General features: G+C 38.4%; 1 protein-coding gene across 3 annotated transcripts in view; it reads right to left on the bottom strand.

The window, feature by feature from the left end:
* LOC131226660 (transcription initiation factor TFIID subunit 2) overlaps positions 1–18,703 on the bottom strand; it is a 108,551-nt gene that overhangs the window by 39,024 nt on the left and 50,824 nt on the right. For all 3 annotated transcript variants that reach the window (XR_009161960.1, XM_058222274.1, XM_058222273.1), the window contains exons 7-14: positions 18,599–18,683; positions 18,395–18,486; positions 10,438–10,563; positions 10,305–10,358; positions 7,553–7,621; positions 6,247–6,344; positions 5,766–6,113; positions 5,587–5,674 (exon numbers count right to left, since the gene is read on the bottom strand). Coding sequence is in view for 2 of the 3 variants with exons in the window: in XM_058222274.1 (XP_058078257.1) it covers positions 5,587–5,674; positions 5,766–6,113; positions 6,247–6,344; positions 7,553–7,621; positions 10,305–10,358; positions 10,438–10,563; positions 18,395–18,486; positions 18,599–18,683 (960 nt within the window). In the remaining variant the exon portion in view is untranslated. The remainder of the gene's footprint in view (positions 1–5,586; positions 5,675–5,765; positions 6,114–6,246; positions 6,345–7,552; positions 7,622–10,304; positions 10,359–10,437; positions 10,564–18,394; positions 18,487–18,598; positions 18,684–18,703) is intronic.

Genomic DNA, 18,703 nt, shown 5'->3' with positions numbered 1-18,703 from the left:
GGAGGGGATTTCATTCCAAAGTATCTCCACTCAAGTCATTGAATAGCAAGAGCGCTCATTTCCGGAAGAGACGGTCAAGGAGGTGTTTCTCTATGGATAGTGATAAGAGCCACAGGTTAGTTGGATTTTTGGTTGCCTTCTTTAAATCTTGTTAGAACATCGTCAAAGATGATATTAGGCATGTGCATGATGAATTTCACATGAAGAGTCGTATTAATTGGGGCCTCAATGCAATCTTCATAACCCTAATTCCGAAGAAGGATAAAGAATTAAAAATCTCCATATGCAGGCCAGAAAAGTTTGGTGGGCGGCATATATAAATTCCTTGATAAAGTCCACGCCACGCATTAAAGGGGATGATGGGTTCAATAATATCTCAGTTCCAAGGGGCATTTGTCAGAAACCGCCAGATTATGGATAGTATTCTAATTGTTAATGAATGTGTCAAGTCAATGTAAAGAAGTGTCAATCCCTTCAAGCCAAATAAGTTTGGTGGGCAGCATATATAAATTCCTAGAGAAGGTCCATCCCACGCATTAAAAGGGGTTGATGAGTTCAATGATTTCTCAGTTCCAAGGGCCTTTTATCAACAACCGTCAAATTATGAACAGTATTCTAGTTGTTAATGAATGTCTCGACTCAATGGAAAGAAGTACCTACCCCAGTTTCCTCTACAAAGTGGATATGGAGAGGTGGCAATCCAAGTTTCTTTGCACCAACAAGCAATGGCGCATTCCACCATGAATTTCACACAGTTTTGATTGAGGTCATGTTAAAATCTCATTAAACACAACTCTTAAGTCTGCCTTCCAACATCTCTTTCCATGCTATGGCCTTCTCTAATCCCTTATTACCTCCAACAAACTTGCCCCTCTCTTCATCAAACACTTTCAAACCTCTTTCCCAGTTTTGGTCCTACTTTATGTCTCCTTAAACTCTTCCAGTCCTGTTTTCATTTCCCTCTCAAAAACAAATTTACCGCATCCTTCTCAAAGTTCACAAGGAGTTTCAGACCATCAAAAACGCCAACCGCCTTCTCCACCTCATCCAAGCATTTGAATCTTGTGAAGGCAAAACCCCATGACACACCTGCATACCAATTTACAGGGATCACAACTTCAGCATTTTCCATTGATTTCTCTTTTTTATTAAGTTAAGAGAAATTTGATAAAACAAATAGTATTTTTTTTTTTTTTTTTTTTGCAAGTGCAACTGACAAGTAGTCATTGCTAGTGTCGCCCCAATCACCAAAAGCTTTGTTTTCCATTCCAAATTGCGACCAATACGAATTATGGGAAATTTGCAACCTAGATTACTATTTTTAGTGTCCTGAAATTATGGTTGGACATTCTTACTGTTGATTTAAGTTGTAATGCAAATTTATATTTACAATGTAGAGATTTATACTTTAATTTATTGAGTAGCACGCAAATAATATAATACTATGCATATGGCTTTTGTATTAATATCATTCATCATTTCATATCTAAATTCCAACATGAATTCATATTCAAAACTGTATTGCATACACTTAGCATATGTATTGGAGCAAATCACATGATCCTAACCCTAGCATACCATGTATTGAAGTAAAACACCATGTACCAAAATGACCCACGATCCAAGTAACTTTGGTCATTTCAAACCAAATTACAATTTAGTAATAGGCTAGCCAAAAGGACTGCATAATACATAAACCCGAAACCCAGCATCCAAATGCTACATTATAATTGGGAGAATAATTTAAAATTTTGAAATGTGAAGGATTAATCAAGTTAGTGGATGTGAAAAACAAATGGAATGGCATGATAGGAAACCTCATTCTTTTTTCTGTTTCTTAATGGAAAAAAGGAATTCAATTGAAGAGGATAACATGTACAACTATCCATTAATAAAGAGGAGAAAACGTACAACAACCAATTAAGGCGATGTATGCACTCTTCCAGTAACAAGCAAGGGCCAGAGCTCCTTGGCCAAAGCATCCTCTATGAAATTAGCTTTTCTTGAAACAAATCTAAAAGAAACTTGAATGGACCTTGTGTGTGCCTGGATGGAGTTTCTGTGAGTGTCTGTGGTCATGGACGGACCTTTTGTGCATGTGTGCATGCCTAGATGGGCCTTGTGTGTGTGCCTGGATGGACCTTGTTCATGCGCACGTGCGTATATGCTCCTTCCTTGGCCAAAGCATCCTCTAGGCAATTAACTTCTCTAGAAACCAATCTGAACTATGTGTGTATCCGCACACATGTATTTCCTTGCCTAGAGCATCTCCTAGGGAATTAGTAGAGAATTAGCTTCTCTAGAAACAAATTTAAAAGTGTGAGCCCACTCCTTCGCCAAAGCATCCACTAAGGAATAGCTTCTCTAGAAACAATTATAAGCATGTGTGTTCCTTCCTAGCCAAAGCATCCTCTAAGGAATAGCTTCTCTAGAAACAATTATAAGCATGCGTGTTCCTTCCTGGCCAAAGCATCCTCCAAGGGATTAGTCGGTAATCCGCTTCTCTAGAAAAAAAATCTGAAGTGTGTGAGTGCATTTATGCACGTTCTCCTTCTTTGGCCAAAGAATCCTCAAGGGAATTAGCTTCTCCAGAAACATGTCTAAAGTGTGTGTGTGTGCGCACGCACCACACGCCTTGCTTGGCCAAAGCGTCCTCTGGGGATCTAATAGGGAATTAGCTTCCGTAGAAATAAATCTAAAGCGTGTCGAACGGTGTGCCTGTGAACATGAGCATGCGCGCAAAGACACACACACACATATATCTCTGTGTGTGAGAGCGAGAGAAATTCTCTCCTGGGAACCAATTCTCATGAGAACTCGTGAGAACCCTTTCAGAACACATCTTTTTTTCTTTCTTTCTTTCTTTCTTTCTTTCTTTTTTTTTTTAAAAAAAAAAAAGAAAAAAAAAAGAAGATTAGTAACAGAAATTTTATTAAGAGAACCACCCAAGGGCAGAAAAAGAATACAAACACGATGCTATAACAAAAACCAAGACTTCAAGATCAACAGTCTTGCCTGCCTTTACAAGAGAGGCCCATTCTGAAACTGCATATTTAACTAAACAGGTGATCTCATTAGCAAAGGGGCTCTTCTTATCGAAGCACCAGCTATTGCGGCCATTCCATATGAACCACAAAGCCCCCAAAGAAAGAAGTCTCCAAATATATTTCTGAGGGCTCAAGAAAGCTTCCCAGTGGACAAGCCCATAAAAAGAGATCAACAAAATTCAGCATCACCCAAGGGATTTGAAAAGGCAAGAACACATATCACAAGATATATCCACAAAATCCAAACCCTCGACTAGATGAGTCACCTCATGAAACCCCTAGGGCCCAAAAGTCAGCCTAATCCAAAAATCAGGTCGGCCATCGCAAAGTGGGAGGGAATTTCCACACTTGATTTCCACCGGGGCCACTTGAGTTGAAAAACAATGTGATTTTTTGCCCAACCCTTCATCCAACCTAAATGAAGGGATTGTATGGACCTAGATTGCATATACATATCACATGAAATTAGTTCTCACACGGTTCCTAGGAGAAGATTTCGTACGTACGTACGTACGTACATACATACATACATACGTACATACGTACATACATACATACATACATACATACATACATACATACATACAGGTGCTTTAAATAGTGGTAGCGTGATGCGTAGTGCTCAGCCCTCTAAAGAGTGTAGCGTAAATACGTAGCGTGATACTTCTATTTTTTAATTTAAAAATAGGACAAATATAATAAATAGTGGGAAAAAGGAAAAAAAAATATAAAAATGCCTAAAAGATTATTCATTTGATCAATTATAAGCAAGTTCAAACAATTTATTAGTTATCATTTATCAAAAGCCAATCCACATATATAAGCCAAATGAAATAATTATCACATCAACAACTTTCTAAGCAAACCGCTTTAATTAATGATGTCTAATTGAAGCCACAAGTCACAATTATGAAAAGAAAAAAAAATCTCATAGGTTAAAAGTATCAAGTACAATACAAGTATCACATTCCTCAACATTAGATACAAAGAAAACATGAAAAAAGTAATTAAAAATTTTTAAAAAAAATACATTGTAGCTTACGCTACGCGCTACGTAGTTGTAATGTATGCTACGACCCGTACGCTATTTAGGACGCTACATAGCGCTACAGCCACGCTACGTTACAGGCGCTAGTTGAAACACTGATATATATGTGTGTGTGTGTGTGTGTGTGTGTGTGTGTGTGTGTGTGTGTGTTGGGGGGGGAAGGTTCTATGAGCTAGATACACATTCCATGGTGGGCTATAAGCCTAAAAATCAAGCCAATCATGACTTAGGTGGGCCACACCATAGACAAAAGTTGATAGTGGATGTCTACCCATTGAAACCTTCCTGATTGTTTATAGGAGCCACGAAGATGTGGTTCAGACATCCAACCCATCCCTTGTGAGTGTCCCATTTGGATGAGAGGTCACTGCCTAAAAATCAGGCCAATCCATGACTTAGGTGGGCCACGCCATAGACAAAAGTTGAGAATGGATGCCTACCCATTGAAACCTTCTGATTGTTTATAGGGCCCACCAACATGTGGTGTAGGCATCCATCCCATCTATTGTGAGTGTCCCATTTGGATGAGGGGTCACACCAAATGTCAGGTCATTCCAAAACTCATGTGGGCCCCACCAAGTGCTTTTGGATGTTTTAGGCATGATTTCACATGATTTCAAATTGTGTGGCCCACCTGAGTGATATGGCTGATTTTTTGGACATCCTATAACCTAAAAAGGTGACCCACCAAATGCACGGTGTGGATGTCCAACACACAATATGGTGGAGCCAACAAAGTTGAGGTCGACCTCATATAACCTTTACCCATATATACATACATATATATACACATACACATACATTACATAACAATTTTCCATAAAGTGGTTGCGAAACTATTGACTTGTACAAATCTTTCCATTTTTCAATTCGATCCGATTCATTCGTTCATAGAGCTATTTACTTGATTGTAGACATTTCCATAACACCTCTAATGGAGGAACAAATAGTCAATTTTTAAAGAGCTTATTGTCAGCCTCTTTCAGATATGAATCTATCAGATTTAAAAGGAAAAAACTTATATATATATATATATATATATATATATATATATATATATATATATATATATATATATATAGTGATTGTGATGGGCATGCTTAATTATTTTTTCTACCATAAAAGGAATTGCTATGACTTATGAGCATTGAGCATTAGCATTGAATAAACATATGGAATATAATAAACTACACATAATGTTGTTGTGAGAGAGAATATAGCTACAGATGCTTACAACTTTTTAAGTAAAAACGTCTAAGAAGATAAACGATTGTGGATTATATTCCAACTGCAGTAATAAAAGTCCAGTTGCAAGGACAGGTGTAACCAACTTTGTAATTGAAACAAAAATTGATTTTCTGAATTCCAAAACTCATTCTAAAATAGAATAGACGTGTGCTATGACCTAAGAAGCAGCAGTTTTCCCATGAGCAGCCCATGATAGTAAAATAGAGAAGAAGAAGAAGAATTTTTTTAAAAAAGCTTTCTTACCCACATCTGAACGGGTTGATGAAACTGAATTTCAGCAAGGTACTCCATTTCCGGGTCCACTCTCAGCCAGAGCAAGGGGGATTCTGCACTGCAAAGGGAAATGGCATAGTCCATTAAGTTGAGAAGAAATTAGTTACACATGGTTAAGATATGTTAGAGACCCACAAATAATAACTTACCTAGAACGCATATCCAGAGTAGGAGCAAGATCAACATTGTCATCAGAGCCATCAGGTTTCGAGCCCTTCTTATGCTTCTGAATGCGTTTTGCAGAAAGCTTCGAGTGGCACTGTATTTCAAGCACTTGGCAAGTTTCTCCAGCCATAGGCAAAATTGGATGGTCATACATTCCATCAAGTTCATGAACTCGGATACTCATCATTCCAGGCCATCCGGCATCACCTTCTCGGGTTTCTTTATCAGGATTACCATTGGATTCTGATATAGTTGAATCTGCTGCTGCAGTGCAACCCCGAAGAACAGCTAACTCAATCATATTTCTCCGTTTGTTGTAGGAAAACCCCATCCTTCAATATCATAAGGGAAAAAAATAAGATCAAAACAACAGCACTCAACGGGACAAAAGCAGTAACAGGCTAACAGCTAACACTCAGGTTAAGTGAGTAAAAAAAGGAAATGATTTGGCCCATTGAATCAAACCTTAGGACTGGACATCCACAAGATCCCACCCAGCGGGGGAAAAATTCTTTCAGAAATGGACGTTCAAGATTTCCAACCTTATTAGCAAAATGCCTGAACTGCATATCATAATTTCAAAGAAAACATAAACAACATTATCCCCTATATTATCCGCTGAAGAACCAAATTGAAACAATAATCAATAAAACCAGTAACTATCAGTCATCATCAGCACATCCATGTCTCGGCTATTTGAGGGTATTGGTAAAATGTAGCAATAAGTGAAAAGCACATTCATCAGCATGGAGAATGTAACTTCACAAAAATAAAAATAAAAATCATCACCGAGAATGTAGTTGCTAATTCTTATAGAGAACGATGTTAGTAACACCATTACAAATCTACAAATATTTCAAGATAATTACAGACCTAGCTAAAACAATATCATTCTAAAGCTCCAGGTGCACCACTTGGGAAACAAAAGTAATGCCCCAGACCAGTTAATACCCCATTTTATGAATTCATGTACAGTGTTCTCTCACCATCATCATCTAGGCCCTAGACATGGAATCCTTCTTCGCCCTTTCACCCTATCAAGGGCCAAATTTTCAGATAGACCATTGGTCATCAAGTATTTTCTTACTACCTCCACCAACATCCTTTTGGGCCTCCCCCTTGACCTTTTAGAGCCTTCAACTTATACTGACTCACCCTTCTAACTGGCGCAATGCTTATTCTCCATGGCACGTGACTAAGCCATCTAATTCTACTTTCCCTCATCTTGTTACCTATTGGTGCTGCTCCTAATTTCCTCTAATGTGCTCATTTCTAATTCTATCCTTGTCTTGTAATTCCTGACGTAAATTATGATACTTCCCCACATTCATCCAACAGATATTTGCATTCATCAATAGTATATTATATAAGCTGGTTATACGATGTGCAAACAGATAATTATGTGTCATGCCTTAAATATATCATTTGTCAGTATCCATCGTACATACTTAGATACATTCTAAATATAATGAATCCAGTTATTTCAGAAGAATAAACAAACAACTACGAGGCATATCTTCCCCATAATTAGAACATTTTTAAATCTTGAAAACTATAATATGGCTAGAACAAAAATGCTACCAAATATCAAGAGAGAGAGAATAACTTTAGTGATTGTATAAACTCATCCAAAACAGGTACCACCGCAATCTAAAGATCATGCAATATGGAACAGTGTATAGACAGACACTTTCAATATGATCAAGTATGGAACAGAGCACATATCCAGATGGAAGAATATGAAGAGTGAACAAAACTGGGGTGTAATCACCTCTTTCGTACTAAGAGTTCTTAATGAACGGGTTGTGTTTTTAGCCCTGGAAATTATTGCCTGCAGAATCTGAAACTCAAACAGAGGCAGAAATCAGAAGAAGAAGACACGAAGGTACCCTAAATAAGCAATTACCATATAGAACAAAAATAGAACATTCAATAAACAGTTTTTGAAGACATGGGGTGTCTACCCCCCCCCCGAGGCAAGACTATTCCCTGTGGATACAGACAATCACCCACAACCACGTGTATCAGGTAATGTCAAGGAGGGGATTCGAACCCACACCCGCGAGGAGCAAACCCACGGTGATGGCCGCTTGCTTATAGAATTAGTGTTATAGAAAGAAATAGCATGTTTTATTGAGAAACAAAGAATCCATTAAAACCATAAAGCATCATCTACATGAATGGTCGACCACGTGGTTACGCAAAACGGAAAACCAATCCTTCCCTGGTAACAAGCATGTAGCAGGCTTTAATGGAATGTGTGTGTGTGTGTGTGTGTGTGTGTGTGTGTGTGTGTGTGTGTGTGTGTGAAGATCTAAAGTCCAACTGATTGGACTATAAGTAACGGTCCACAGAGAGAATAACATTCAACCTTCTGTTTGTGTATGAAATCCATCCTGTCCAATAGGTACACGCGAGTTAATAACCCTATTTTATGAATGAAAATATCTTACCAAAGGAGGAGAAGGAGAAGGAGAAGAAGAAGAAGAAGAAGAAGATGAAGATCATGTTGATGATGATGATGAAGAAGATGAAAAGCTAAACAAGGAAACAGATGAAAGCCTGAAACAGATAATACAGAAAACACAGAGAACTAACAAGCATCCGCTATAGATAGCTGCCTGAGCACACCCCATTCTTAGCCAGAAAGTGTGCCCTAGCATTGGTCGCTCCAGTTGGCAATGGCCAAACAGTAAACCTGAGTGAGCAATTGTTTGAATGTAAAAGGCTAAGGATAAAGAGAAAATGTCAATTAAAAAAAATCTAGTAGGATTGTATGTAAATAGTAATAAAAATAGTAAAAATAATAATAACGGCTTCACAGTTCAAAAATAAGATAAAAGATTACAAGAATATGTTTAGCAATAGTATTTATCGAAATTAGGGCTGTCAACATGTACCTGACAGACCCGATTCGATTTTAATAGTTCTGGGCCCAAATTTTGTACCCATTCAGAAATAGGGCCAGGTTCAAGCCCACCATTTTCAGACTGGTTAAAAACCGAGTCTTACCAGATCTGGGTCCACCATGTTGGACCTAATTAAAATCAGGTTTGGTCAGGTCTGCACTGACTGTAGTTAATTTTACCTGTCATTATATACTTCAAATATTTTAATTATTCTAACAACTGATTGAGATTTGGCAATCCACAACATCTCGCATGTTGTTAGGATTTCAGAAACAAGGAAGCAAAACCTTTCAAAAACAATGGTTTTATTATCCTTAAGATCCCCTAGATTAAAAACAATGCCATATAGACGAGCCGATGCCACTTCTCTCTCTCTCTAGGTTAGGACCTACATATAAAGAAGAGTAGGGGCTACATGTGGTGCACCAATTATGGTGCACTTCACTGCTACAGATTTTTGTACGCCCTACATCAAAAGTATGTCATCCCACCTATCCATGCACCCAAATTGACCCAATTCCTCCATTGGCCACAGCCATCCACCCTCAATCCGAAACCCATGCCAACCAATGGGTAGACCACACAATCTTAACCATCATTTATCCATAAAGTGTGATGATACAATTAAAACAAAATACCAATGGTTGAAAACATTTACAAAATATTTAAAACCATTTGAGTGTCGGGCCCAGCTAAAAACAACTTGATGGATAGTCCAATCACCAATATCAAAGCCATAAAAATGTTCCTAGGCAATCAGTGGATCCCTTGTTGGATCATAAGGACCTCAACCGTATCCTAATGCATACACTCAACAACTCCCACATATGGAGCCACTATGGTGACCTTGTGAATACATGCACGATTTAGAATAAACCCATATATTAATTATGGCATAACATGTCCCCACAGAACCCATGGTCATCAAGATCAACGTTGACTTTTTAGGACCACATTAACACGTGTAAAAATGGCACACATGTGTGATCTAATCCATCCATTCAAGCGGTCTACCTATATGAATGCTCTTATTTGACATGGGTTTGACGTGGGCCCGACCCAAACCAGACTCGAAACAAAGATCCAAAGACCCAATGGGCACCTCAAACCAAATCGAATCCGACCCCACGTCCTCAAAAAAAAAAAAAAAAAAAAAGAGATCTAGACCAGATAAGACCCTAACACAATTAGAAAAGGTCCAGAAAATCTAATACCTCAACCACTGACAGCCCTAATTGAAAGGTGGTATAATTAAATTCAAAATAATAATAGCCAAAAACAGAACAAAATTGATTGACTTAGAGATTCTCTTGTTAGAATAGCAATAGCGGTGGGTGGCTACTCAAATATTTGGTTACAACAAACCATAACAAAGAAATCTAGTAGACAATAACATGAGGGTCCCTATTGAACTAGGGCAAAGAAGGATAAATACCACACATGATATAGCTCTAAACAATTGAACATACAAAGCGAGAAAATTGTTCAACATAATGCAATAATTAATTAAGTAATCAAGTCTTTCACAAACCAGAGTGCAACTAGCAATAAAGCACATCATGAGAAATAACATTCAAAATCAATACAGAAAATGAAGACCACTAGAGCTCTCACTTTACAAAATGACTCAGGACCCATCTGCTTCTCCAAGATTTGAAGAATTGCAACCTATTATCCAAGACAGTACAAGAAGATGAGAAATATTCAATGGAATCCAACAAAGGTGCAAACGATAAGATCCCCTTACAGCCTTCCATGATCGAATTTTTCCATATAAACCGATGCATTGAGTTCCGTACAAGTCAGTAGAAGCTGCAGAGGAGCTCAAAGCAGTTCCACCATTAACATCTGCCTTACAAACGGCACAGTTCGCCTGCAAATGGCCAAAACAGAATCAATATGCAGCTACAAAATAAATATATGATCATACAAATTACAATCAAGGTTTGAATATTTTCACATGGAAACAAATCAACTGATACAGTTAAAATGCAACATATTCAATATTCTGTGCTCGCTTTTTTAAGTTAGGCTAACAAAGGTTCAAAGAAAGAAGAAAAAACTCAAAACTTCAGAAAAATACAAGTTTGCAAGACAATACTAACATAATAAATAATCTTCTACAATAGTATACATTTAAGTGTTTTAAACAGCGTTGTAACGTAGCTATGTAGTGTACACTACGTAATGTAAATGTACGTAAGCACCTAAATAGCACAAATCCCATATAGCGTATACTATATGGGGCTGTAGCGTATGCTACGCGTGATGTAGCACATAGCGTAAGTAACATACCCAACACATTTTTTTCATTTCTTCTGGTTTTTCTTTCCTTGTTAGTTACTTCATCATGCATTCGAAAATGGCAGTGGCTCATCCTCCTCACACGTGAGACTAAAGTAGAGCTGTCGACCTTCCAAATTGTTGGTCCTATTGTCGATGAAGCATATCTCTAGATTTAAACCTACTAGACAATCCCAGCCATCTGTGCAGCGGCATCTAATTGTACAGCTGAAAAGTCATTACCATTTTTAATGGTGTTAAACAAACAATGAAACAACCTTTATGAAAAAAAAGGGTTTTCGAAAGAGGTTTCAAAACCCCGCTGTTCGAGCACAAGTACCCCTCTGGCCCCAGGAAGAAAAAGCTCATTTCGATTCTCCCAATTCAAAGAACCATTAGAGATGAACCTAAGGGATTGATAGGCCATGTGAGAAGATCCTAGGCTCAAGTTTCACGAGCATTAGAGCCCAAACAAAGAAGAAATTCAAGATTGCCCCTTCTCTATCAAGTTTGTATGGCTATATGGCTCCAGATTGCATTTTTTGGTTGATTTAAAGATAAATAGAACAATGTCTCTTACTATTTATTTCAATTAATTCATTTTATTTTATTTTATTTTGATTGATTTAATATTAATTTAGGGTGTGTTTTAATTGTTCTTCTCTTTCTTTCTTCTTTTTTTTTTTGCATTTTTGGTTGCTGGTTTTGTGTAACATTGCAGAATAAGCTTGTTGTACAATTGTTTGTTGCGTGGGGCCTGCTATGGTGTGTTTGTCGGATGGCATCCAACCTATCAACTCCATCATGTGGGCCACCATGCTACAGAAGCATGATTGTTTCTATGGTTTGCACCATATGATGAATGGAAATGCATGATTTACTTCTCTATGGTGGTTTTTCTCATTTCTATTTTGTAGCACAGTATCCAACTCTTGCAATCTAGCATGGTTGATGTGGGCTACCACGCTGCAGTTGAGGCCTGAGGTGGTTGTCCATTGTTTTCAATGGTGTGGTCCAGTAGATGATTGGGTAGACAACTTTTGTGGAGAGTGGTTGCCGATCTGTTGTGTTATTTCACTTAACTACAAAAAATTAATATTAAGCATAGTTTCCCCTCCCTATCTCTCAAATCAATGCATTTATTAGCAACCAAAGCTCCATTGATCATAATCATCACATAAAAAAAAGGTCCACTATGATCTAGAAACAATCCCCCAAAAGAACCTCGCTAAGTCTTCCAATTAAGAAACATTGATTGATGGCATCCCAAATTGGTAACATAACAGCCTTTACATAATGATAACGATCATAACCATCATGCGTTACAAGGCCAAAATGGCTGTAACGAAAAAAATGAGCCGTAACGATTTTTCTAGAGAGAGAGAGTTGTAATGACCCGTATCGTCACAGTGGTGGCCGCTACGGCCACCATTACCGTTATGGAACACCTTCCTCCCAACTCTGCCAAAACCAATAATCAATCTAATCTAAACAACATCAACTTCTCCTAATTATTGGTCAATTGAATTGCCTAGCTCCCATTGGAAGGTCGATCGGCACATGAAAACTAACCCAATCAGAAAACCGCAGGTACTTGGTTAACCCTCTCACACCACTTCTTTTGTCCACGAATGATGCAGGACAACTAACCACTTGCTCTAAGAACTCAAATTGATAGAGCATGGCGAATCAATCCCTTTATCTCATAGCCCAGGTCAGGCCCTCAGCCGAACCCCCCTCATGGGCCCCACTTCACATGGGTCACACCTCACACGAGCCATCGGCCTCACACCACCCACCCACCCTAAGTGTGCCCCTGCTTCACACAAGCCACCCCACTCAAGCCCGGTGTGAAAATGCCCTGCATTATTCACCCCCAAGTGTCTCTTACTATAAATAAATAACTGAGACGATCCAACATAAACCCTAAGGAGGCGTTTAACGCATTGTATCAAATGGGATTGGGTGGGATGCAATTGCATTTGGTCCCGTGCAAATTCCACGAAGTGATTAAGGAGGATGGGAAAGGTTGGGATTAGGTGGGATGGAATTGCATTTGGTCTCATGCGGGATTGCCGTGGATTTTCAAATCCACTACACATGTGGGCCCCACATTGATGCATTTGTTTATCCATGTCAACCATGCATATACACCCTTTACACATGATCATTATATACATGTACAAGTGACCGACATCCGATGTTTGCTTAATCCGGTGTTTTTCCAGTAGCAAGAATTTTACATGTCAAGTGACCGACATTCTTGTTACATACATGTACAAGTGACCGATATCCATGTCCATTCTCGTTATATACATTTGTGAATTTGGTACGTAAATTACAATTCCATGGTCCGCCAAACAGGATTTTGCTTAATCCGGTGTTTTTCCAGTGGCAAGAATTTTATTTGAAACATGGGATTGGATGGCCAAAATACCATGGTATTTCTAGACAAGCAATCATTCTGCAATAATGGTGTTAATCCCATCAAATACAATTCAATACCATTTAATCCCACGGACCAAACACGCCCTAAACCAACCAATCCAACTTGCACTCCTAGAAAGGAAGGACGGAAGAAGGGAAGTGTTAGAAGTCTGCAATTTGATCTCTTACAAAAAACATGAACTTTATGCAAGCGGCATACCTCCTTCATAATAGCACGCTTATGAGGACATCCCATATCCCATATCCTGCAAATTCCAAGATAATATCTTCATCTTTAACCTCTTTTATCCACTTTCCTCGATATCCTCAACACAGTTAAGTTTTTGCCTTCTGTTATAAACCCATAGCCTTGTGCTGATAAGATTGTATTTCTCTCTCACTTCCCAAAACCTGAGTAGGGAGTGAAAAGTCTCTTCATCATCCCCAATTGAGATACCAATCGAGTTGCCTATATGTACCATAGCTTCAATGATTTGTCACCATTGTTGTCAAATAGCATAAGTGATGCGGGACAATTAACTAATAAAGCGTGGCAAATCAATCCCTTTATATCATAGCCCAGGCCCCACATCCCATGGGTTAGGTCATCGGCCGAATCCCCTCGTGGGCCCCACATCACGTGTTCCTCATCACACGAGCCACCCGCCTCACACGGGTGGGGTCTGCCTCACACGAGCTATCAACCCCGAGTGTGCCCCAGCATCACACAAGCCACCCTAATCAAGCCTTGTGGGAAAATGCCCATGCATTAATCATCCCCAATGAGGAGTTCTGAACATGAGACCTCCTGCTTTGATACAACTTTGACACGAGACAACTAACTACTTACTCTAAAAGATCGAACTGATAGAGCATGGTGAATCAATCCATTTATCTCATAGCCCAAGCCCCACTTCACATGGGTCTTGCCTCACACAAATCACCCACCTCACACGGGCCGCCCACCCCCAGTGTGCCCCTGCATCCCACCAGCCACCCCACTTGAGCCCACTGTTAAAATGCCCCCTACATTAATAAGCAATTGTATGCGACTAAAGGGGCCTGTGTGCATATGCAATATATGCTCCCTAAATGGCATATGCGATCGCATAAGCGCTTATACAATCACATTTGACAACACTGTCTGCCACTTGCTCTTGCTGACCCTTAATGAATGATTGAGTTTCTCCTAGCTTGAAATTAGCTAGCATCTTCTCTTCTGCAAGATCAACCCAAAATATTCCCCAAACTAAGCATTAGCATCCTTACTAATGCCATGATTGTTCTCTTCTTCTATCTTGGCACACTCCATTTAATGGCATTTCAATCATCGAATTGAGAAATGCACGACGCCAACTCCTATGTTTCTCAAACAAAACGAGCTTCAAAGTATTCTACACTCATCAGACATTTTTTAATGGACTGCACATTTACAGTATTCAAATTCTTCCAGTGCTCCACAATTAAGTTTTTTAGTCATGCTAAAGAGATATTAGGCTCTCCTTTCAAAACTTGAACCCTTTAGGCAGTTCTAGAGTTCATAGTAGGTAACAGAAATGCATAATAAAATATTTAATAAGACATTTTTATGGGTTGCAAATTTGTAATATTCAAATTCTTCCGATCCTCCACAATCAAGTTTTTCAGTCATACTAAAGAGATACTACGCTCTCCTTTTGAAACTTGAACCCTTTAGGCAATCCTAGAGTTCACAGCATGTAATAGAAATGTATGACAAAATATTTAACAAGACAAGCCTGTGTTTGCAAAGTTTAGAACGTATTGTTAGCATATAAGTGCAACATAATATAAAACCATTAACATATGATCCCCACTTCCTTTAAGATTAAAAGGTTGGATGGATAGAGAGTATGGAAGAAAAGAAGAAAATAGTAGGATCTTGTCGATGCATCCTCTCCCTTAATCCTTTTTATAGATAGTTAAATTATAATTTTGATTACAATTGGAGTCCAAAGGAGTAGAGACTAAAACTAATTAGGAAACATAAATCCTAATCCGACTAATCTCAATCCTGTACATATGGCACACTGCAGGTGTACACAAATCTTTGTGTGCACACTAACACTCCCCCTCAAGCTGGAGCATGGATATCGTTCATGTTAAGCTTGACACAAATGCTCTTAAGGAGCATCATGGATGTGGCTTTGGTGAAGACATCTACTAGTTAATCTTCGGAACAAACAAAAGGTGTATGTAAAAGCTTGGTGATTAATTTTTCTCAAATGAAGTGATAGTCCACTTTAACGTGCTTTGTCTGTTCGTGGAAGACTGAGATGGATGCAATATGGATGACCACTTGATTATCACAATGTATTGGAATTGAGGAAGATATCGTGAATCTCTTATCTTAAAGAATAGTGTTTACCCACAGTATTTCAGAAGTTGCATGGGCCATTGCACGGTATTCAACCTCAACAGAGGAGTAGGCAACAATGGATTGCTTCTTACTTTTCTGAGCAAATAGGTTCCCCCCTATGAATGTGCAATATCCTGTAGTGGAGAGTCGATCAAGGGATGAGCCGGCCCAATCAGCATTGCAGAACACGCTAATATTCAAATGTCTATGATTTGAGTAAAGAAGACCACATCCACGTGCAACTTTTAAGTAACGAAGAATTCAATAAACCACTTCAAAATAATGCTGACGAGGTTGTTACATAAACTGGCTCACAATTCCAACAGCATATGAGATGTCTGGTCGCATAAAGGTAAGAAAAATTAGATGACCCACTAGACAACGATATATGCCTAGAGTATCAATTTCATCCGATTGTCCCTCATACAACTTATGATTTACCTCAATAGGTATGTCAACGGGGCAAGCACCAAGTAATCCTGTCTCGTTGGGATAAGAAGCAAATCAAGCACACACTTACGTTGGGATAAGAAGATTCCCTGTTTTGAGCAGGCTACTTCAATTCCGAGGAAGTACTTCGACATCCCCAAATCTTTCATCTCGAATGACAATGCCAGGAATTTCTTAACATTGTCTATCTCAGTTATGCTTGAGCCAGTTAAAATAATACCATCAACATATACAAAAAGAATTGTCATGTTACCATCCTTGTATTTTACAAACACAAAATGATCAAAGGTGCTCCATTTAAATCCAATGTTGGAAATTGTATTGCCAAGCATTTTAAATCAGGCATGAGGAGACTGTTTGAGGTTGTACAGAGCTTTTCGAAGACGACAAACTTTGCCAGTCTCCCCCTTAGGCCAAAAACCGAGAGGAAGGGCCATGTAAATTTCTTCATGAAGGTCATCATGCATAAAAGCATTTTTGATATCCAATTGATATAGAGGCCAATCCCAATTTACGATGATAGAGAGGAGGTAACAAATAGAGTTTAATTTTGCCACAGGAGTAAAGGTTTCATCCTAATCCTCACCAAAGTTTTGAGTGAAGCCCTTAGCAACTAACCGTGCTTTGTATCTTTCTATTGAACCATCAGCATTGTATTTAATGTTAAAAACCCATTCGCATCGTACGATATGTTTGCCAGGAGGAAAATGGACTAATTCCAAAACATTTTGTTTTTCAAGAGTAATCTCTTCTTCCATTGTTGCTTTACATTTAGGGTCGCCTAGGGCATCTACAACCTTGGTTGGTATAGAGACAGATGAGATAGAAAGGGTAGGATTTGTAAGCGGGAGAGAATAAAATCTAATGGATTTTTGGATTAGGGTCTTGTTGTAGAGAATGTGAAGAAAGAAGAAGGATTTGGAAAAAAAAATGCATCAAAGTTTCTTTGATACCATGAAAGGTTGGATGGAAAGAGAGTACGGAAGAAAAGAAGAAAAGGGTATGATGTTCTCGATGCATCCTCTCTCCCTTAATCCTTAATTTATAGATAATTAAATTACAATTCCTATTACAAATGGAGTCCACAGAAGTAGAGACTAAAACTAATTAGAAACACAACTCCTAATCCTACTAATCTTAATCCTGTACATATGGTACACTGCAGGTGTACACAAATCTTTGCGTGCACACTAACAAGGATGAACTTCAGTTTCCATGTTGTAGACCTAAAATTCGAAAACGAGACCTGTGGATGGTGTGGATCACTAACTATATGGATCTATTATGGAATGCTATGCTGCCCTCAATGAAATTGATTCGATAAAAGCAGAAATTACTATATGGTGATGCAACTTCGAGTCATAGACAAGATCCATGACCTGAAACCTACTCATTGAAGGTAACATTAATTAGACAGCAGCATCCAAAGTTGGTTTTCCAAATATGTTGATATTGAGAGATTGTCTATGATTTTGAAGCTCTACAGAATATATATGTGTGTGTGTGTGTGTCCAAAGTTGGTTTTCCGAATATGTTGATATTGAGAGATTGTCTATGATTTTGAAGCTCTACAGAATATATATGTGTGTGTGTGTGTGTGTACACACACACACACACGTGTCCACAAATTTTAATAACCACACTACATGAAATGTGGCCTTGGATAGGATCGGCTTCCTGCATAACATTTCATTATGACGATATTCAAATATGCAATTCAAGCTTTCCTGGCAACAGCTACACTGCCCCCAATTATTTAATAGAAGAACACACTTAAGCTACTTCTATCCATTTAACTTGGGTGGCATCGAGAATTATTGATAATTCGAGGGGGGTCACAGACAAGAACACATTTCAGGCTAAATCATCCCTATTCTGATGGATAAAGCATACCTAGACGGTCCTTTTCATCTCCCTAAATCAAACTTTTTTTTTTTTTTGGAAATTAAATCTACGGATTTATAGATATTTAAATTCTCAAAAATGATCTGCCAATTTACTAATGCAAACCTATGTGCAGCATTGAAGTCTTCGGTTATATATAATTGCACCAACAAGAATGGCAGCCTCACATCAAACCAGAATGACCATGTCCAATAGAAATCATTACCAAAGGGTGACATAAAATAACATCACAGAAACATGGTTGTAGCAAGAAAGGTCAAACCTTGTAACGACGATAACGTGCTTCATTATTTCCAAGAAATCGTTTAACAAATGAATCAGTAAGAAAACCAGCAAGACCTTCCAGTAACCATTCTGCAATCACAATCATACGAACTAAAGAAATTTTATTCACTTCTTCACAAAAATCTAAGTCTTAACTCTTAACAGAAAAATGCAAGCTGACATTTTTAAACTAAAAAATTACCATCAGTTGGTGCCTCAGCAGTTATGAAGACCCCAAACCACTGCCTTGCAAGGGCATATGCAAGTTTGATCCTAGTATCAATTGTCTGTGAAAAAACATAGCAAA

Source organism: Magnolia sinica, chromosome 15 (assembly GCF_029962835.1).
Source record: "Magnolia sinica isolate HGM2019 chromosome 15, MsV1, whole genome shotgun sequence".
NCBI lineage: Eukaryota > Viridiplantae > Streptophyta > Magnoliopsida > Magnoliales > Magnoliaceae > Magnolia > Magnolia sinica.
Note: the sequence above shows the minus strand (reverse complement) of the source record. Positions and strands in the feature narration are given on the sequence as shown.